This window comes from Eutrigla gurnardus (assembly GCF_963514095.1).
Source record: "Eutrigla gurnardus genome assembly, chromosome: 10".
In the NCBI taxonomy this organism is placed as follows: domain Eukaryota; kingdom Metazoa; phylum Chordata; class Actinopteri; order Perciformes; family Triglidae; genus Eutrigla; species Eutrigla gurnardus.
This window is the reverse complement of record NC_139924.1, coordinates 25,242,061-25,264,309: the sequence shown is the minus strand read 5'-3', so window position 1 is coordinate 25,264,309 and position 22,249 is coordinate 25,242,061. Positions and strand designations below refer to the sequence as shown.

General features: G+C 41.6%; 1 protein-coding gene across 4 annotated transcripts in view; it reads left to right on the top strand.

The window, feature by feature from the left end:
* Positions 1 to 343: 343 nt before the first annotated feature.
* The window catches only part of nbeab (neurobeachin b), a gene marked incomplete at its 5' end in the record, with an annotated part of 172,100 nt that continues 150,194 nt past the window's right edge, over positions 344 to 22,249 (top strand). For all 4 annotated transcript variants that reach the window (XM_084019133.1, XM_084019131.1, XM_084019132.1 and 1 more), the window contains one exon: positions 344 to 628. In XM_084019133.1, the coding sequence (XP_083875259.1) occupies positions 344 to 628 (285 nt within the window). The remainder of the gene's footprint in view (positions 629 to 22,249) is intronic.

The following is a 22,249-nucleotide window of genomic DNA, read 5'->3' as shown; positions in this document are numbered from 1 at the left end:
GGGGGCGGCAACATGGCGGTGACAGCAGCACAGACACGGACACGCACGTTTCACAGAGCCACACACACACACACAGTGTACACACCGCTGCTCAGCCTGCTCACTTAACCGGCGGGCACACCGACAACACACCGGACTCTCACCGGAACTCCCCGGAGTGGATTTTTACTGACAGAGAGTGGTTTCCTATTCGTGTTTAGTTGTTGTTTTTTTGCCGCTTCGCCAGTGTTCTCGGTTATTTGCCCCCTTTTTTTTGACGCGCAGCAGCGCTTTGGATTCATTGTAAAGGAGAACGCGTGCACAATAAAGCACCGGAAAAGCAGCCCGGTGGTTCGGGCTGGAAATGACAAGCGAGAGAACGGTGACGATGCCGGGGTCGGTGTCGGTGTCGCTCTCGGACCGACAACCCGCTCCTCCGGGTCACCGGCAGCACGCGGCTGCGGTCTGCGCTTCCGGCCGCGAGACGAGGATGATGATGTCCGGCTCAGGTGCAGTGGTGTTCCCGGCTGGGATTATCAATCCGTCGGTCCCCATCCGGAATATCAAAATGAAATTCGCCGTGGTCATCGGACTGATCCAGGTTGGAGAGGTCAACAACCGGGATATTGTTGAAACGGTGCTGAATTTGGTAAGTAAATGTTTTTTTTTTTTTTTTTTTTACTCCTCCTGTGATTATGACTGAACATCATTGCTTAACCTCTAATGATATTCACAACTGAACCGACCAAACAATGCACATTATAATGGAATTGTTGGCAGTAATTTATGTCCCAGGATATGTGAGAGTAAACATTCAAAAGTCCCAGACAGGTAGATGAGAAGTTTTCAAGTTCAACAAAGTCCCAACTTGCTTGTAGTTTGCTTGTAAACGAGGCACGCTGGTGTGGATGATGCCAGTGGAGGTAAAGTGCACACATGCTGGGATTAAAGTGGTTTGTGACTTCACAGCCGGCTGGTTCACAATTTAAACCGCAGTCGTGTTGAAATCCAGGGATGCAGGGGTGGCATCATGCTGCTGATGCTGCTGCTGCTGCTTCTGTGTGTGTGTTTGTGTGAGAATTCACGGGGCCTGGACCTCAGGAGATACCAGGGATTGTAACTGTTATCATTGTGTCTTCTGGGAGCCCAGAGTGACCATCACTGAAGTCGAGGGATCAAGAACTGTTCAGTCTTCTGTAATAATTTGGCGAGTGGAGTTCCTCAGCAGCTTTCTTGTAGTAGAATTTGTGGGGATATGATGGTCATCACCCTGTTCTTGCATTCATACTGACTCAATATGTATATTTTGTGTAAAGCTTTGTTTCTTTAAAAATCATGGACCGTGCTCTTGATTCATTGAATGAAGATGATTATTATTATCCTCCAGGCAGTAAAGTGAGAAGAGAGTGCGATTTAAAGATCGTCAGGATAAGATGATCAGGCTTTGAGCAGCTGACTGCGGTTTCCGGTTTCCTCCACTGGTGCAGTTGTACCATGACATGAGGAGACCGTGGAGCCAGCTCATACCTTTTTCCCTTGACCATCTGCAAGAAGACACACTATTTGCAATAGTTGGCCTCTCCTTGTTGGCACACCAGAGATTAATTACGACCTGTTCTGGCACAACAGAAATCCACTCTATGAAGCCAGACAAATTGTAGCCCATGGCATGTTCAGGCAGCGTTGTACTGCAATAGTCTCTGACACCTTGCCCCCCTCTCACTTTTTTCACAGCAAATGTGCACAAGGAATCACACACTGTAGTCTCCAATGATTCCCCCCCAACACCACCAACGTTTCTTATCAAATATGAGAATTTCTCCATTTTGCTTTATGCGGTTGAGCCATTTAAAGCCATTGAGCGAGCATTGATGTCACAGCTGCCACACACGTCCCAAACTTTTGAATGACAGATTTAATTAAGAGGCTATTAGCGCCAGCTGTCGTTAGCTATTTAATATATCAGGCAAATTTGATTCTACTTGACGTGTTTCCAAACAGAAATACAACCTCCACCCAAATAAATAAACCACCCGTTAACACCGTAAGTGTTATTATATCTGCCTCTTCATCTAAATTACATCACATGTGCATGAATAATAGTAGGAACAAGGGTGGGAACAGTTGTTCTGCTCCTGTCAGTAAATTGCTACAACTACAGGAATTTCTGTGCTCATAAGGTTTCGGAGAGGGCCTGCAGAGCCAGAAGGATCCCCAACTGTATCTCATGGGGTCCAATTTGCTGAGTAATGAAAAAGTAATGTTTTTCTCCTCCGAGCATCTTGGAAAATCGTAGTCAGATGTTGAGACCATGATCCCCTATCATGAATCTTTTTGTGTCATTTTTGTTTTATGTTGAAATTTAGCTGCAGTTGGTGTTGAACAACCATACGTCAGTTAGAGAAGTGACATCAGGCAGACTGTTACTGAAACATCCATCAGAAACGTAAATCCTAACCGAATTAGACACAAACACAGCTCTGTTCTTCACTCTTTGCCAGTGATTTGGTTCAATCAGAATGACTTTAAATTACCGTACCAGTCTAATTTGGTAGTGTATACTTTATTAGAGCCCAGCTTCCTCTTTTAACCTCCGCTCACTACCATTCATGTTGAAATGGTGTGTAAAACCACTCTACTAGACTGTTGACAAACATTTTCAGGTACATCCAAATCTCAAAAATAAGGCAATTTTGTCTAACATAGTAGAGGTTTATGTAAGCTAAGGGGCAATGTTGTTGATGCAGATATTGCTTGTTGTCTTCTAAGCATGAAGTCGTAAAAAAAAGGTGAATTTGACTCATCCGATGCGTAATTTACAACAGTCACCCACTTGGCGAGGTGTCAGCTGGACAAGAATTTTTATACCAGTTGCATTGGATTCTAGTGGTTACAATATTGTTTTCATGAGGAAAAAAAATAAATCAAAACACCCAGAAGCTTGTCAAACCACACTGCAATGTATACTCATTCTCCACGTGTTCATATTTTACCCGATCTGTCCAAATATGGCAGAATACGGTATGTTTGTGGCTCCTGCAGTTAGCTGATTATGTTTGTGGCATGTGACTATATTTGCTTACGTGTCTCTAGGGACTGCGTAAGAAAAGCTCCAACCCGGGCAGTGTGCAGTGTTTGACAGATACGACTGAGCATGTAAATAAACAACATAGGACAAGATGATTATGCTGCAGGAGTGGATTGATGCATTTCTACGTTTTGAATGTTGGAATTCATGTCGAGATACGGTATGTACATGTGAAGTCGAGCTGACCAGCCATCATTTTCTATGAAGGAAAAAAAAAAAACAGCTTTCAAGCCGCCAGGGGGTGAAAGATGGATATCAAGAAAATTGTTGGTAGATGATTACTTTAATGACATGCTTCACCTTGCATGCCAACACTCTCAAACATATTTCTAGAAAATGTTCTACTGACGGAGGTAGATTACTCTTCCGACTATAGTATTCCCTTCCCATCTGCATCAATGGTTTTTACAGCTAATTACTCCACTTCCTTATGACACAGAGGCCCATTTGATATGACTTTGAATTGCCCACTTAGATATAAAGCACACTAGCATTGAGATATTTTTCAGTGAGACATTGACAGATTCTCAGGTTTTTATGTGCCCTTGCCGCTTTGTTAGGTAAATGACCACTGTTGGTTGCCAAATAAATGATTTCCATTAGGTTAATGGCATTACACATGCACCTATAATTATGTTTATGTCGGGCACATTGGACTATGATTAGTACTCACTGATCCTTGCTGTTTCTGATTACAAAAGGCCTTTGAGAGCATTTTTTGTTCCTAAAAGGAAACCCATTTTTCATATGAGATCTGCTGCTGAGTGCAACGTAGCTGAGCTGATTATCTGCTTGAAACAGGACTTTGTTGAAATGAACTGGAAATACCTAGGATTCAACCTTCCAAAAGTTTAGATATTACTTAATTGTTATTCCAATCATGTCGAATGGTATTGGTTTTTGTTCAAAGGCATTTTTTTTTTTGCACACCAGAGTTGCAAGGAGTAGGTTCTGGTGGAGTATAAACCAGGTTCCAGAGTCCTGTCTGGTTTTAGGTTTAGCCAACAAAAACACATTGGGAAGGAATTATTATGATTTCGGTTGAATGTCAATAAACGCATTGTTCCATTGTGTATCTGTAAGTGGACATTGTATTGCAAGTTTGGATATTTTGTCTGGAAAAAAAACCCCAAATGCGTTGTTGGTTAACGTTTACTGTTACATTATATGTCCACATTTTTGTAACTTTCCAGTTAATTAACAACATTTCCTCATCATGTTACTTGGAGAAGTAATCTGGCTGGTGTTGTTTTCCCCTCATATCGTATTTGGTGTGGTAATTAAGTTGCATAGAAACATAATTTCTAGGAGACAGCTGCCAGGGATATTCTCAAATTTTGTGTGATTGTTGATTAGATTTTTGAGAAATATATGCAACATTTTTTCCTACGGCCCAATAGCTTTGGCATAATGGTATGGCAACCTGAACAGTAAATACATAGGAGCAGGAGGCGAGGCTCATTAATGTGCCCAGTGAGTTAATCAGACACAGAGCCAGATTGGGGTTCTTCGGGAAGGGTGAGGAGGAAGGCTCTGGGCATCTCAGAGAAACCTCTTCATCTCCCCGTCCTTCAGATATGAGAAGCTACATTCTGGTCGACACTACAGGATGCCTGCGACTACAAAGAATGTACATAAGAAGTCATTAATCCCACAGGCTGTTGGCTTGCTCAATTCTGAAAGACTGTATTCTCATATTGTTCTGTTTTAAAAAAATCAGTGACAGGTTGGTGCAGTAGCTCACTGTCAGCTCAAAACTAGAAGCACAGCTGTCCAATCTGCCTTCTGTGGAATGTCAGTTGTTTACTTGTGGATATTCTGTCCACGGGCCAAAAGACATACTTTAAGCTGGATTGAGGGCTCTACATTGCTAATGGTTATGTATGTGAGAGTGAGTAACTCTCTGTCTGTTTGACTTAGCCCCAGTGATGGACTGGCAATCTGCCCGGGGAGTTTTTGTCCTCTGCCAACTGAATTCTAGGATAAGCTCCAGGCCTCTGTAAGTAGAAATAAGCCTCACGATAATTAAAGAATGTATATTTGGGCCCGTCACAAAAAGAAAATCATTACACCGTGTGAAAATCCATTTGAAGAATTGGTAAGCTCAGGTAAGCAACACCAAAACACTGTTTCACTGAAAAACTTTACAAACTAGAATTTAACTTAATTTGGAGCTAAAACATTTTGTTTGTGTGACCGATATGTGCAAAACACCAAGATGCTAGTTTTAATTAGTTAGTTTAATGAAACCAATGAAATGAGGATGTTGTTATTTTGAGTTTTCCCGTTACTTATAAAAAACATTTCATGTCTCATAGCCAGTGCCAAAATGTGGAATGTATATGTTTTTGCTAGCTGGGATTGTTTGTCAGTCAGGAAGACCTGAGTATGTTAGAGTCCAATCTAGACTAGATGAATGCATGGATTAGAAACTCAGGCTGAGTGGCATTTGGCATTTGATAGTGATAAACAATAGAGGCCATTGTTTAACGGGATTGTTGCATGCATCTGGAAAACAGATATGCCAACAGTATGTTTTTGGGCTGCTTTTTTGTAGGGAATTATAAATATCTTCTCCTCAGTGGAACGGATAATTGCAGGCACAAAGTGGGTTTAGACTAAGATTAGATTTTGCTCATTTGGGTAAACTGCTCCCTTCCCGTTGGTGCCAAAACGTTGATTTTTGCTCTTTGCGTACACATACTGAATGTCATGTCCTTCCATCCAAATGGTTTACAGCTACTCAAAATGTTACTTGAAGTCTTCTTCAAAACAAAGGGCTTGGTTAAATTCATAGATACTATCGCTATATGTCGAAGCAGAAAACCAGTGGAAATCAAATCCATGAGGCATCCTCCACATATTGTATCAACATTGTTCATCTTACCTGTAAAATGTGACTAGATGTGACTTCAGTTGTATTTATAGAAGTATTATTTGCAGTGGCGGTACCTGAAACGTCACGGTGTTCCTCACATTCTGAATGTGACAAGTTGTCTCTGGAAGTTGTTAACATATTTTAGGAAGGTATGTGAACTAAAGTGGAAATACACAATGCAGGATCAAAGGAAGTATACAAAAGAAGCAAATCATATATACTAGTAAAATCACTTTTCTGAAATCAGATGTTGCCTCTTTAGCTCATCGTGCCAAACACTGCTTGTTATCTTTACAACTAAAGGTGACATGTGTTTGCTGTTATGGTCACAACTCCATGGAACGGCCACCTGGAGGAAATGTTGTCTTTCCTACTTTCTTAAGTGCAGTACTATAAATGATTTATTGAGATATTTTTGTGTATGTTGTTTTCCTATGTTTTTTTTTTAGACATTTTCTATTTCCTCCTTCTAGTCAGACCCGGCAAGTGAGCCTGGTTCTGTTCTGTGTTGGATGGTCTCTTTATTTTTTTATCCAGATATTTTAACAATTAAAAACCAGCAGGCATCTTCAATGTTCCTTCTGTAATAAAATCAGCATTTACTGGATATGAGAACACATGCTATTGCGTAAGGAATTAATTGAAAATAGAATCAAAGCTGCCCTAAATTAGCTTATGTTCATTGTGTTGAAAGAAAATCAGTTAATCCGTAACAGAGCGTAACCTTTGCTGTCAAGGGACAATCAGTATATCTGCAAATCCATTATGGATGAAATACTTATAAGCTGCTTTCAGTTATGGTTAGCTTTCAGCGGGAGCATTCCTCTGCTGCTGTTGAGTCAGTTGCACACTAATCGATCATGGATCAATATCACCTGTGGGCACTGGTACAGTTTGGCAAATGTCATATTTTCTCTCTCCAAAAATTGTTTTGTGTGGCACTACTTTCCTTTCGGACATGTTCCAAATCTTTTGCTGACAACAAACTGCACAAGTTTGCAGTGACGGGACGAATTACATTTCTCTCTGGGTCTGGATTTGTAGGACATATCAAACAACTCTAAAAGAGGTGTCTCAGTTATTGATCTGGTCCTTGATTTATTTTTCCTCCATCCCCAAGCTCTGCTTGTAAATTAATTAGCAGGAATCTCTACTACAGATGTGTGCACTCAGTCCGCTGTGTATTGTAGGAATGGGACAATAATGGATTTTAGCATGGATCAGGATAAAAAACACACAGAATACGCGATTAATAACCGCGATAATAATCACGATTAATCACCATTTGTAAATATACCTGAAAAATTCCCATTTTCTCTGTATAGCATTGTGGGAACGGACAGATAAATGACACCAGAGTTTGAAGACCTGACAACTAGAGATGCACCGATACCATACCACCTTACTTTCAGACCGAGTATAGGTACTTATATTTCAGTACTTGCGGATACAGAGTATTGAGTACTTAATAATAACATTATAGCTTTAACAATAACTCTGAAATCATTCAACGTCGTGTTTTGCAGATGCAAACAGAGCAGAGTATACAGTAGGGATATGAATAATTAACAATTACCATCCTGCAGTTGCACAGTTTAAAGAAATATTAAAGATAAAAAGGCTAAGAGACTCAGAGCAGCAGCTTGTCATCAAAAGGGGAAAAGTGCTATATATATATATATATACAGCACATTGTTAACATGACTTATTAGTGTTCAGTTCCTGAGCTGTTGTTAACCAGACCCAGACCGGTTTACAGCCAGGGACAAGTGTGTTGGATCAGCAGCAGCAACAATTTGAATACTCAGGCTTACTCCCAGGTGGAAGTGGTTTTGGCGGTCAGCCAAAATCCCAGCCTGGGTGTTAATGCGTTGTCTCCCCTCATAGGAACAAGGCCCGGCACACACATGCTCATTTCTATTGAGATGAGCTGCCTCTCTGATCAGGCAAACATGCGACGTCGTATTGCTCGCTGCAGCAGGGTGACAGCCAACGACTGCAGGAGCAAAGTGTGACCACAGCATCACAAGCAAACTTGGTAACTAGATAGTGAAGGTGCGAATAAAACCTGTGGTGCCGATCCTGAACATCCCGATGTGATACAGCTGTGTGGAAATCTGATCTAATTTGTATCTTATTAGAATATATGAATGAAAGCCAGGCACCATGTTCATGCTGTAATGCTAGCAAATCGTTTGGTGTTTATTAGATGAGGTCCAGTTTGAAAGGGAACTTTGTTGTGTTTGACAAAGCAAATTAAGCCGAGAGCAGTCGGCAGTGTAATGGGGGAGTTTGTGTGTGAGTGGTTTTATGTTTGTCTCTGTGTCGAGGAATTATTTGTACCCCATAAAGTCATGAAATTTAACAATATGTCCAATATTGGCTTTTAATTGCAGCAGCTATCTCACTTTGGCACCAGCCCACCTTAAAGGTCAGCCCACCTTAAGTGTTCGTGAGCCAGAGCAGAGTTGTTTTTTAACTTTATATATACTTGAATTTCTACGAATGAATCATCCCGTGCTTATTTTTGACAGCCCTACTTTTAATGTTTGTAATTTTCATGAGGTCTCTGCAGGTTCTTCACTTTCCGATCTTGTTTTTCATGATTTAGTTCTTTTCTATCACCTTTTATGTTTCTGGAGAAACGGCAGCATTCGTTTCTTTGTTGTGGAGGAGTTTACTCTCATAGTCACCACTTATTGAGTGGCTCCTACTTGGCAAATTGAAATACTTATACATTAATGTTATCCTCTGTTGGTTGTTCACTGTTTGTAATGTTGCCAAAATAGAAATCTATGCTAGTCCTGATAGTCAACCTCTCGATAAAAGCATTAGCAAAATAGAAATGCTGTTGGGTGTAGACTCTTTTCGGTTTCATCGACAACCAACAGCCAGGGCCCGAAGGAAATGCTAGAGATAGGTCAAACGACTGTGAAAAGGCCACAGATGTATTTTCCTCTGTTATCCCCTCGGCCTTACTCTTCTGTTGCTAAGCTCATCCCTCTTGCTCGCTTGTGCAGTTTTACCAGGAAGAGATGCTGATGGTATAATATTCAGCTGCTGCCTTCATATGTGTCGGGGTGCATTCTGGGATGCATCTCCCAGCTGAGTGGGGTAATGTTTACCAGGGGCACAACTGACGGCTGGTTGTTGGGGATTCAGGGCTTCTTTGATACAAATGTGTTGCCGTGATACCGTATGATAGGGGACGAGTGTGCAAAGTCCTGTTGAGAGAGGTGACAATGAAATGGAGTGAGATAACAGAAAACCTGATAAGTTCTGCTGCTTGCACTCAAAACAGCTCAGTCACAACCTGATATACATGAACACTGAGCTAAAGTTTGTTTGTGACTTACTCCGTTTTGATTTGCATGTTCCAAAAAACAATTGAGGCTAGAACAGATGGCACTGAATGTAATACTGCAATTTTGTTTGAAAATATTTATTTAATATTATTTAAAATGTATTTATGAGGTAGAGTCTTATTTGGATTTCAAATAAATTTTGCTCCTGGGTGAGCTTCTTCCAAGTATTTTAAAAAACAAAATGTTTCTATCAAAGGATGTCTGATTGTGGTTTTGCTGTGATTATGTTTCTGTTACATTAATGATGGTTCGTACAATTTGGCATCAATCTTCCTCCGATTACAGACTCCTTGGCAAATTTCTTCGATATCTTGAGTTGAGTAGCAGGCTGCATACAGCACATTGTTCACATGACTTATTAGTGGTCAGTACCTGAGCTGTTGTAAACCAGACTAGGGATGTCCGATCTCATTTTTTAGCTTCTTATTTTCATATAGGTTCTGATCCGATCCCAATATTTCCCGATACCGATCCGTCAGTTGCAGACGCTGTTGCTTTACAGTAAGCGGCTTGTTCATCGGGGTGGTGATTTTTAAGATGTTTTATTAGGTTAGTGGTGTTGTAGGAGGCCCTGTTAGCTCCACCCTGTGAGACTTCCACACCACAGACTTTGCCAGTCGAGGTCGGCGACTCACTTGTAGTTATTCTAAAATGATGCCAAACTGCAGACATTTCTTTAACTAGCTAACCTATGTGTCCGCTCCACTTTCCAACTAGATAATGGCGGCTGATGCAATAGAACAACAACGACAAACAAAAGTAACAATGGAATCATGGGAAATATTTAATATGGATTAAAAACCCCGATGTCCCGATAGGGATAGGGACATCCCTAAACCAGACCCAGACGGATTTACAGCCAGGGACAAGTGTGTTGGATCAGCAGCAGCAACAATTTGAATACTCAGGCTTACTCCCAGGTGGAAGTGGTTTTGGCAGTCAGCCAAAATCCCAGCCTGGGTGTTAATGCGTTGTCTCCCCTCATAGGAACAAGGCCCGGCACACACATGCTCATTTCTATTGAGATGAGCTGCATCTCTGATCAGGCAAACATGCAACGTCGTATTGCTCGCTGCAGCAGGGTGACAGCCAGCGACTGCAGGAGCAAAGTGTGACCACAGCATCACAAGCAAACTTGGTAACTAGATAGTGAAGGTGCGAATAAAATCTGTGGTGCCGATCCTGAACATCCCGATGTGATACAGCTGTGTGGAAATCTGATCCAATTTGTATCTTACTAGAATATATGAATCAAAACCAGGTAACTGGTTTATGTGCTGCAATGCAAGACATTTGTTTTGTATTATATCCACAGCTTGAAAATGAACTTTGTTGTGTTTGAAAAGGCAAATGAAGCTGAAAGCAGTCAGCAGTGTAATTGGGACTTTGTGTGTTTGAATTGTCTCTGTGTCGAGGAATTATTTGTACACCATAAAGTGATGAAATGTAACGATTGGATTAAGGTGGATAACAAGTAAAAGACCTTCAATATTTGCTTTTAATTGCAGCAGCTATCTCACTTTGGCACCAGTCGACCTCATCTTTTACACGTCCTTTTTATCTTTACATTTTGATTTATTCAAATTTATTTAAATCACGGTAGAAAGGAAAATCCTGACTTTTTTCAGCCCCCTTCCTCTTTTGTTACCAGTGTGTGATTACAAAGGGTGTGGGTAATAAGTAAGCAAGTGAAGCAAAGGAAATATGTGTTTGTGATTATAGAGGGGAACAAAAACATGTAAATGTGATCATTTGGACATCAGGACATCTGGTTGGCTATATTTGACCTATTTGAGATGGCATTTAATTAAATATGTAGAAGTAGCTGATCTTCTAGATGCAGAATCTCTCTTCTAATACAGTAGCGTGGTTCGTCGCTGAAGTCCACGTACTCCTGTTTTCAGATAGTGAGCGAAAGAATAGACCCATCTGTATCCTCTGCTATGACATTAAGTATTTTTTTGAGTGCTAGCACTTCAATACACTGTCGTACAACGGTGGCTTCCCAAAGGAAAGATGGTATTTGTATAAGCAATTTCTCTTTCCATCTCTGCTTGTGACAAAAGCCAGACAACAGAGAGTAACCCACTTTATTAGTGTTGCAGCATAAGGCATCTGAGGTCCATATTACAGGAAGTGACAGATTTATATTTCTCTGTTGCACATCAGCCACTAGGCAGTTAATGATGTGTGCTGTGAATACGGATTTCTACATTATGTCTGACAAGGCTGTCATTGTTGACGGGGGGATTGGGTCTGGTTATGTTTTCCTGTAAACTTCATTCCCTCTGGTGTTGAAGTGCTGCAGTATAGCCTGCGGCGTGTTGCCATTAAGAGGAGGATGCTGTGTTCATCCTGCTTTCTGCAGTCCTGTGAAGGCTTTGCGTTTCATAAAGGTTAGTGTAATCAATCTCCTAGCTGTTTATATTTATTGCTCCAGTACAGCTGGGATGTTTCCATTTCCTGCTGATATCGAAGCATGAAGGGCTCTGTAAGAGCTAGATCACACACTGATTTAATGTAGCTCAAATAAGGGGGAAATAATGGGGGGCTTAGTGAGAGTTAGGGATTTGGATTACAATTAATACTAAGGGATCAGCGTAATGAACAAAGACACCCTCCATTTTTATGGCTCATTATCCTCCCTGCCACATTCTAACTCAATCTCTTTATAATTAGTCACTTGGACATACTTTGTCTGCCGTCTGCTTGTTTTTCCATCTGGTTCATAGCGCTAACTTTTGAAAAACATGGTGATGGACTGTCACCGGTTTGCTTTTGAATATGTAGGTATGTCGTCTCTAATGAAACATCAGTGGAGCATAACTTCTGCTTCAAAGTGTTGCTCATACATGTATTCATGAGAGACTAATGGACACCTACGTAATGTTGTACTTCCCTTATTTAATTAAATTGATTGGAAATGGCACTTTTGGATTTTCCATCGAATCAGAATGCGTGTATTTTTCAATTGCACTCATTTCTTTCCTATGATATTATGGACCTAAGATTTTTCAGAATCCTAAAAATGGATTTTTAATGCCACTTTAATATTGTTTGTTTTAATTTGATTGGAGACCCAGCTACAGTTAAAGCACATTTTACTACCCGTTTACACTCTATAAAAAAAAAAAAAAAATCACAACACATTTCAGGTTTATTTTTGACATTTGAATATCTTTACAAATGTTGCTTAAAAGCGGGCGACAGCCAAGGTGAGTGGGTCATAACTAACTAATCGGTATCACCATGAAACTTCCACGGTAGATTATTAGCATTTTCTGGAAATGTATGTGTTAAACGCAGCTGAGGCATTAACTTATCAAATATGGGCTAATTTCCATACATTTGCAGAACAGAAATGTGAACATTAGATAAAGCCAAGTTCAAAATCCACGTTTAATTTGTTGACATATTAGAGCCAACGGTTGTTACTGAGGGGATTTTGGATGGCGTTTGAAATACAGTTTTTGCCTGGGATGTCTCTCTTTAATACGATAGAACAACTGCATGTCTTTGTTGTAGCTTTGGGGATGCAGTTCTGTCTCTGTGTGTTGTACGCATGGAAGCCTAATTTCCAAGCAAAGGCTAGATGCTAAATGTGTGTGTCTGGCTAATGCTATTAGCTGTGAGAATTGGACGGCTTTGAAAGGAACATCTAGCCGCGGAGCCTCACTGTTGCTCAGCAGCTAGTCTCAAGCAGAGAAGGATTACTGCCGTGGCATTTGGTTGAAGATGATTCAGCCTGGAATTAGATGGCCTATATGGAACACAGCTTGGGACAGTGATTGTGTGACCGTCTCCTTGTTAATATGAATACAGGGTGTTAGGAGTGGGGAAAGGCTGTGCAGATCACTGAATCCCAGCGTCATGCTTCGGCCTGATAATGCATGCTTTGATTAATGTACTTTATCTTACGTTCCCTGGCTTTGGGCAAACAATCCCCACCATTGACAAAGCTAATATTTGCCAATTTCTATACATTATGTTGACCAAATTTTGTTCCTCAGTATGGTCATATAGTACGTGGCTTTTTGATTTGATCAATCCAGAGGATGTCTATCCCACCTGTCAGTCCTATTTCTCCCCTCAGCATTACCTTACACACAGTATACAAGGGGAAAACAGTCAAAGTAACACCAGAGAACAAGAAATGGTAAAGAATGAGAATGTGTTGAAAATGGTGAAGCAGCTGGGTTGGAAGCATTAGGGCAAAATAACCAGCCAAACATCTTTTTTCTACTTCGTGTCAACCACTTTTACTTCCTTACTAAAAATATCAAGAAATACAAAAGCCTCGACCTCAAACACACTTCTAAGGCACTCTGGAAAAAGTGTTTTGGGCCCCTCCACAAACTAGATGGTAGGGTATTCTATACATTATCTTCTTGTAACCTACATCTACTTTGTGTCAGAGAAATGGACAGCTCTCGTTGGAAGTTACATTCGTATATTCACGGTCTAGATTTTGTGCGTTATCAAATCTAGACACCAAGCAAGTCTCCATGAATGTGCAATATTTCAAGGGGACCAGATCGCAGCCATTTGAGTCGTGCAGATGAGAGGATAAAAGCGCTCACGGAAGACAGTGGCTCGGTATCCCAAGTGTAAGTTTGTGGAGCTGGCATATTTTCTCCTAGAAAGCACACAGTCGTCATTATCCTGCTGACAATGATTCTCAGTCCTTTGAATATGGGTCTGTAAGTTCCTGGAGAGAGTCTGGGTGTACTATTTAATTGTGAGACCATGGATACGCCTCGTCAAAAACTACTGGTTTTAACTCCCACCAGGGCAATAATTACTTTTTAGCAGGTGTTCCAGGTCTAACCCACAGCATTCAGACTGGATGACTGCAACAAAAAAACACAATCACTTGCACAGTGTGTAACAAATAGATCATTGTAGTCAATCACCAATACATAAGTCAGAGGTCTCTTTTCCAGATGTGATGTCATTACCAACACATTTTGTATTTATTGTTTAGTTATGAGATAATACTCTGTCTAACTCTCTGTTGTTGGACTCGACTCGACTCGTTTTACAGTTTGGGGTTTGGTCCTCACAGCAGTGGAAGTGTGACTCTTTGCTCCAATCATTGAAGCGCTTTCTTGTCCGCTGGCACATTGCTAGCTCAGGCTGATGCAGGTCTCTATTGACGTTGGGGAAATCGCTGTATCACCACACAGGGGTAATAGATAGAGGATGGGGAATGGGGTGAGGCAAAGTTCAGGACAACCTCATCGTTACTCCAGGGCACAGGAGGACAGCCAAGCTAAATCCGCGTGGCAGCTGCTCCTGCACTTTATAACTCCAATATGTTCACAATGTAGCCATTAACGATGACGGCTAACAAAAGGGAATGTCCCTTTGGCTACAGTGCTGCAGCGGCCATTGTTTACATTTCCAATCAGCCGTGTGACTCTGTCTATTAATCATAGGATGCTGTGTGCAGCTCTCCTATGTTCCCTTTTGTAAAGAAGGACTCTATACTAGTGCTGTCCTTCCTGTAGAAAATATAGTCTTTTTACAGACAGTCTGTTTCTGACAGTCCCAAAGAACAATGACTGAGTGTTATAAAAAACAGTTTGGGTTCATGTTCTCCCCAAAGGTCTATCGACCAGTGACCCAGGAGATCTGCTCTGCCTTCCGTCTGGCTGCACTGGTGTCAGTGCCACTTCTCTGGAATACTTCTGTCTGTCTGACTTTATTAAGTATTGAACAAATTAGCGCTCCACTATTGGCCCGCAAATGTCCTTGAGGCTTAGAAGTAAATTTGCGCTGCCAAGTCTAACACAGTTGTACATCAAATCTCCGACAGTCCCAAACTTCTCAAAACCCCCGATGAACCCACGTCATTGCTGACTAATCCGTTCTTTGTCTCTGAAGAACCACCTGTAGACCATCTGGCTTTGATCCTGGAACCACTTTATTGATTGCCGAGGCTTGAAACAGCAGGATATAAGGTGGAAGTGTCTAGCTTGAAGGGACTGTGAGGTGCAGTGACACTCATGAATACATTTGAAGAGATGCATTCATGTTGTCAGTCAGAGCATGAAAGTCTGTATAAACGAGTTACTTCATCGAGGAGTTTGGTGCATAAAATCCAAAACGTTTTCTTATTGTTTTGTCGGTGAGACGTATGAAAGAAAACATCAACCGTTTCACCGACACAAGAGAGTGACAGGCCTAAGTGATTAGGTGACTACTTCTTCCTGCAAGGTGGGGATAAACTGTATTTGTTGTCAACAATGAGTGTATGTTTATTGTGATTATCAGCACGTTGCCCCGAACATTGCCTGAAGTAATCAAATAAAGGGAAACGCATGGCTGTGTATCGAACAGAAAGGTCAGCCGGGTGTCTGCTTCACTGAAGTCTGAAGAACATTTTCGTCTTGTACATTTTGGGCCTTGTGAACAGATTTCCGCGATTTAATACTTTTATCCAGTAAACTAGTAAAGGATATTTTTTTGGCAGATTATGTTTTTAATTTACTGACTTGGCTGGCGAGCCAAGATGTTAATTTCAGTCTCTGGGAGTAAATATTTGCTAAACATCCTGAAATCTGCTCTTTTGGCAACCTGTGCATACTGAGCAGCGACTTTGAAAAATCCAGACTGCTCCAAGGGCCGTTCGGGCCCAACACTGTCAGAAACCTGCCCTGAAGCCAGAGTGCCATGCCTGACAACAACACATTGCATTTCAAGTTTATATTCACAGGTTCTGCTGTTTTTTGTGGTACTGCATGACTAAACATCACCATCTCGATTAGAAGGTTTTTAATTTTTATTCTTGCTTAATTGTAAACATATTTATCCACATGTCCTTTTTAGCTGAAGGGTTGATTTTTTAAAAAGAAAAATCTTAGATAAAGGGAATAGCTCAATTAAGACCGAACATGACGATAAGGCACATTTAATAAGAACACGCATGAAACAAGCAATTAGTCACAAAGCCATTCACTGTTGAAAAACTCAAAACACAAACATTATTACATAGCAAACAGACATGTCTCACTTTGCTTGCACAGAAGACCTGCAGTTATCTCAAAGCCTCCAGGAGTTTCCCCACTAATCAGTTTAACCGAGAGAGGAACAAATTGGGTTGATCGATTGTGCTTACACAAGAGGATCCTGTACCTCCCTTTAATGAAAACGTGAATAACCAGACCAGATTATTGTCTTGTTATAGCAATAAGGATACAATCACAACAAACGGTACACCATTGAGTATACAGCAACAAGTCCACTGGAATATAATAATCAGAAGCCCCAGAGCATGCACATTTCTGTTACAGTCAATAGGGCTGTTGTTGCAGTCCGAGTCCTTTGATATTGAGTATCTGTCTATTCTGGGTCCAATCCCATACTTATATTTATCTAAATGACACAGCTGCCCAGTGTATGTTTGATATATTGGGGCAAAAGCCACCATCATAGTTTTCTGTTTTCAGTTTATGTTACATCATAGAAATAATATGAATTTTACTGAGAGAATGCCATATGATTAGCTGATTGTGTGGAAGAACAGAACACTTGTGTTTGTACAGTGGTGGAGTGGAGGCTGTTCTCGGCTGAATGCAGAAAATGGCTGCGGACACCTGACAACAGCCAAGTTTTGATTTCCTCCTATCATCAAATTACTCTCAGAATTAGCATTAATTAGTGCCAGCTGATGTGGCCCGACGCCAGCCAAAAGCGACTGTCACTGTCGGCTCAAACTGAGGAGCTGCCGCCCGAATGTTTTGTACGCTGCTTTGTACGAGATGCCGAGCAGGATTTGTGTTCATCACTCACTGCGTGTGTGGGCATAAATGTTTTAGTATGATTAAAACGGTGCTGCATGTTCACTTTGTGCAAAATGACTTTTCAGCATCTCAACTGCATATGCCGTACAATATCTACCACTATGCATTGGTGAGTTTCCAGCTGCTGCTTCATGTCTCGGAGGTCTTGCCATTCCCTCCGACAGCTGTCATTTCAGCCAGTGAGTGGGAATGATTTAACTGTGCTTTCAGCACTCAAGGATGTCTCAAGTTTGGGCTGGTGTTCTGTCACTGGTTTTCTGAGAGCGACCTGTTATATAGCGGGACACTTTAAGCTTGGCAGGCGAAAAGGAAGGAAGGATTTGGTGATTGACAGGAAAATGTAGTAAGCAGAGGAGGGGAAAATGTGCTCACTCAATCAACCAGTAATCATTAGCCTCAAGCCTCTTGCAAGTCACAACCGTTCCACTCCATCAGTCGGAATTAAGAACACATTCAGATACAGTCCTGCCATGATTGTTTTTAATGCATATCAATGATTTATATATATAAATGAGTGATGGACATTATGCAAAAATGTCCCCCCCCCCCCCCCCCCCCCCCCCTTCATTTAAACAATAACTATATGCACAGCCTCATCAACATTAATGAGACTTCCAGCTATTCCACAGAATGCTTGTAAACATTCAGCATTTAATTAAGCGCTCAAACTGTTTTTGTGAAAAGTGTGGAAAAAAATGTTTTCTCGGAAAAGCCTGCTGGTCTCCTTGTGAAATTGATATGCAGAATGTTGTTGGCTGATGTTTCTCTGCTGTCTTATTTAGCTGCGTCTCTTCCTTTCTGCAGGCTGTAGCCCTTTGATTGAGCATTGGCTGGACCCCAGTGTCTTGTTTTAATTTGTCATGTACGACTTCAAGTTAATCCCGTTTTTAAATTATGGATCGAATCACTGCATGAATTAATTTACAGGTGGAAGTGCTGAGTTAGTAGGCGTTAACGTGGGATCCATGGCTTGTCTAAGGTGCCATTATTATAATTAGAATAACATTTGATAATATTTTGCAGAATAACAGTTCAGTATTTCTCTTGGCTATGGATGAACTAATTAACACTGAATATATACAGTCTATCCTTGGTGCCTTGTTTCCAGAATACAATCAGTTACAGTCTACTCGTTTCCACATGATGACTTGTTTCCTGCTGAATGAATCTGCATTGACAACATTTCCCTAAAGTGAAAGCAATAAGATGTTTACCGTAACCAGTTTACAAAGCGGTGTAACATAATTTAACCTAATCCCCATGACAGCAGTCAGAGTTTAACCAGGTTATTCTAAACAAGTTATGACATTTACACGCGCAGGAAAAAAAACTGGATTACATCACTAACCAGATTAAGAGTGAAATTCTCCCTGCCTGTAAGTGTGGCCACTGATTGAATCAAACGCTGACTCGTAACACTCGCAGTGTCTCTGTCTGTGAAGCCTCCAGATGACACTTCGGGGGGGGGGGAGACAGTCGGCCCCTGTCACTACATCCATTCTCGGTCAGAGGGCAGCCGGTGCTTCCAGGTCCGTTAGTGAGTCGTGGTGCTCGTGGACGGTGGGCCCGTGTTTCGGCACCGAGCCGTGTGATTTGCCATGTGTCAGAGAGCACGGCCAAGCCTCACTCGGGGCACCTACAGATTAGTGTGCGTTGCCTGAGTGACCATGTTGCTCTCCTCTTCCTTTCCCCTTTCTTTTGAGATGCTGTCTGCTATTCTGAACATACTCCAATTGTGCCTTTTTGTTAGGGCCCGACCGATTATCGGCCGCACCGATATATCGGGCCGATATTTAACATTTTAGGGATATCGGTATCGGCCATACTTTCCATAAATTCCCACCGATAAGTTCATATAATTTTCACAACCAATTTTGCAGCCGTTTCGTTCTGAACGCGCCTTCCGCTCTTGCCACTTGGAATTCATGAGCCTTGCCAAGTTGCCTCGCCCGTCACAGCATCTGATTGGTTTGGCACACGGAATACAACCAATCAACACGCAAGGCTGCAAGCGGGGCGGGGTGCCTTCACGCTCCCTGTGACTCGTGAGCGGTTTCTAGACGGCCACGTGGGGCTAAGGACGGTGCTGCGTGCGGATACAACTTAAAGCAGAGAAAACACATTTCCTTCGAGGTAAGCAGTGTTTCCCCTACCATTGTACAGGCCTGGCGGGTCGCCAGGCCAAGGAGACCTGCCGCCAGGCCAAAAAAAATAAATCAATACTCCAAAAATAAGCTACCTATCAATTAATTCATAAATCAATAATCATTTACATTAGGAGCGCCTCCGCGCAGCACAGTAGACTTGCTCCGCAAGATGCGCGGCCGCAACAATCCTGGCCGCGCGCTCCCGCTACGTTTTTCGTGTACTTTACACGCTTGATGTTGTTCTGATGTCGTTCCGCCTCGTTAAACCACCACGATGTCGCTTTCTACTTTGAAAACACGGAGTTGACACTGTATTTTGACAAGCTGTTGCACTCTTTAGACTCGTGGTGTGAGCGGAACCGGACCGGTACCGGAACCGGACCGGTGCATTTATAAGAAAAATGCCACTGTGTTTCTCCGTCCAAAATCCGCTTTCCTCGCGCTGCCTGCTCGCACAGATCCGCTCGTGCGCACATTCGCTGATGCAGGTCGAGTGTTTAATATAAATATATGCAGAGACGGCGCTCCTTCAAAACAACATCAAGCCATGCATGTGTAGTATTAGGACGTGATGACGTTTGTACAACCGGGCTAACGGGCCAAAGCCCGTTTGGGCTGGAGCAGTGTGAATGCAAAGCCGCGGGGGACCCCCTGGGGCAATCGTGCCGAGGCACGCTACTGATCGCGCCCTTAGGCAGCCTATGTTAATAAAATAAGGATTGTTTTTGATAAGCTGTGGAACTCTGAGTTAACCTAAGTTAAGTTCGGCTTTATTTTACAAATGCTGTTGGCAGCTCCCTGTACTTGTTGTTTACTATTAAAAACACTTAATGGAAGTTCGAGTCAGTGTGTGCCATTTTTAATTTATTCAAGAATTTTTTTCTTCTATTTATCGGTTGCACATATCGGTTATCGGCCTCCCATTTTCATAAATATCGGTATCGGTATCGGCCCTGAAAAAACCATATCGGTCGGGCCCTACTTTTTGTTTTCTTAACATTGGCATTGCGGTCTAACCGTTTTGATGTGCTGGTGTCCTGCACATTTCGGATACAACCAACCAATTTGCTTCCTCCTTGAAGCACCATTTTTAATTGGATAAATGCTTAACGTTTAATATAGCTATTACTCTCTCTCTCTCTCTCCATCTGATTCAGAGTAATCTGAGTTCAATCTGATTGAATATTCATAAACATAGCAAAAGCAAGGCCAGCTAGCAGTGCAACGCTGTCTGGGATTGATGCATGTGAAGGAGAAGGCTGCATTGTTGACAATACTCGGACTTTCAGTGTGCAACATTCTGCTCGGCAGCCTTGTGACGTTAGGCAGATCGAGGCTGACAGGTTGTGTTGATTTAAGTAATAACGCAGTCGTTCAAATAACAGCATAATAGAGCCGTCAATCTGAGACCACACCACACTCATACATGCGCCGTCACATAAACACAGAGAGTTTGATGAAACGACTCTGGCCTTTTTCTGAGACAACCTTTTTGAAGAAAAAAAAACAAGTTGTTTGTGATATATTCTGCTTTAAACTGCAGCCCCATTCCTCAAGTTGTTCCATCTAAGCTTTAATGTCAACACATTGCCAATAGCAGCTTTCCATGCAAATTATTCCTTGTGTTGTTGTTGGTTTTTTGGTGTCTGATAAACTCTTTGACATTCAGCTGGAGAGAAGTGAAAAACACTTTGTCTTTGCCTCCTATAAACTGAACATGGCCCCTCGCCTGTGTTGTTTTATGTCGCTGCGGCGCGGTTCGGAGGAGCTTTCAGAGTTTGTTAAAAGCTCTGCTGTGGAGGGATAAGGAACAGCCTCCCCATCACACTTAATCACAACAGAGTTCACCAACACTGATTGTATGGTATCACTGGATATCACACATTCTGGTAAAGCTTGGCAGTTGAGTTCATATTCACATGCTTCACATCATCACAATAAGACATATTTAATAGCACTTTCATTTTTGAATGGTTAACATACAGAACAGGCTTATAGTTTATGCATTTATAAGGGCATGGAGAGAAACGGACACCAAACAAGCAGCCATTTTTCACGAGGCACATGAATATTTTTTTTCCCCCAGTGGCAGCGGAGGTCACTAAAAGTGAAGCATGTGCTCCTTCTGCAGCAGTGTTGCAGTTGTTTTGGTATCTCACTGTTTTAATTTGTCAACATGCATCCTTCATATTTTTCCATAATTTTCCCCCCAAAAAATGCAGTCCATTATGGAAAACACCCCTAATGCGTTCGTATCCCTCGTCTGCTTTTCTTCATAGAACACCCAGGCTGAGCTTGAATTATTCATTCTCTGTTCATTTTCTCCCGGTATGAAAATGACAGTCAGAGTTGAGGTAGAGGTTGACGTCCGAGCAAACCAAAGAAAGACTCACCACTTTCTGTCCTGACTGCATCGCTTACTCAACTGCATGAATATTGTGGTTTGGCTCCCCGTAGTATACAGGGTAGGAAGTGATGACACGGTGACTGAGGTGGAAGTTTGGACCCTTAGCTTTGACGAGAGAAAGTTTCACCACATGAACACGACATGCATCCACACATTTAAGCTACAAAAAGCACTCAGATGGATCAAGAGTATAGTATAAGATAGTATAGTATATATATTTTTTTGTCAAAACCTGCTTTTTATCCAGTGACATGGCCTTACATTTCAACTTGGAACCATTAAAAAGTTGAATTTTTTTAAATAAAGCTAATAGTACTGCTATATTATGAAGTTAAATTGTATATTGCAAAATATCGTGCGACTCCATAATGGCATGGAAAGCCAAGCAGAGGAAAAAAACATTCCTTTTCAGCTTGTAATGTTCTTTAAATGATGCATCAGATGGAGGGGTGGGAATCTCTTAGCACCCCCGACTTTACTTAAACTACTTCAGTAAATTCTATTTCTTTCTTCTTTTGGCGTTTTTTTTTTTTTTTTTTACATGTAATTTAAAAACTTTCTTCAACTTTTCTATATTGCT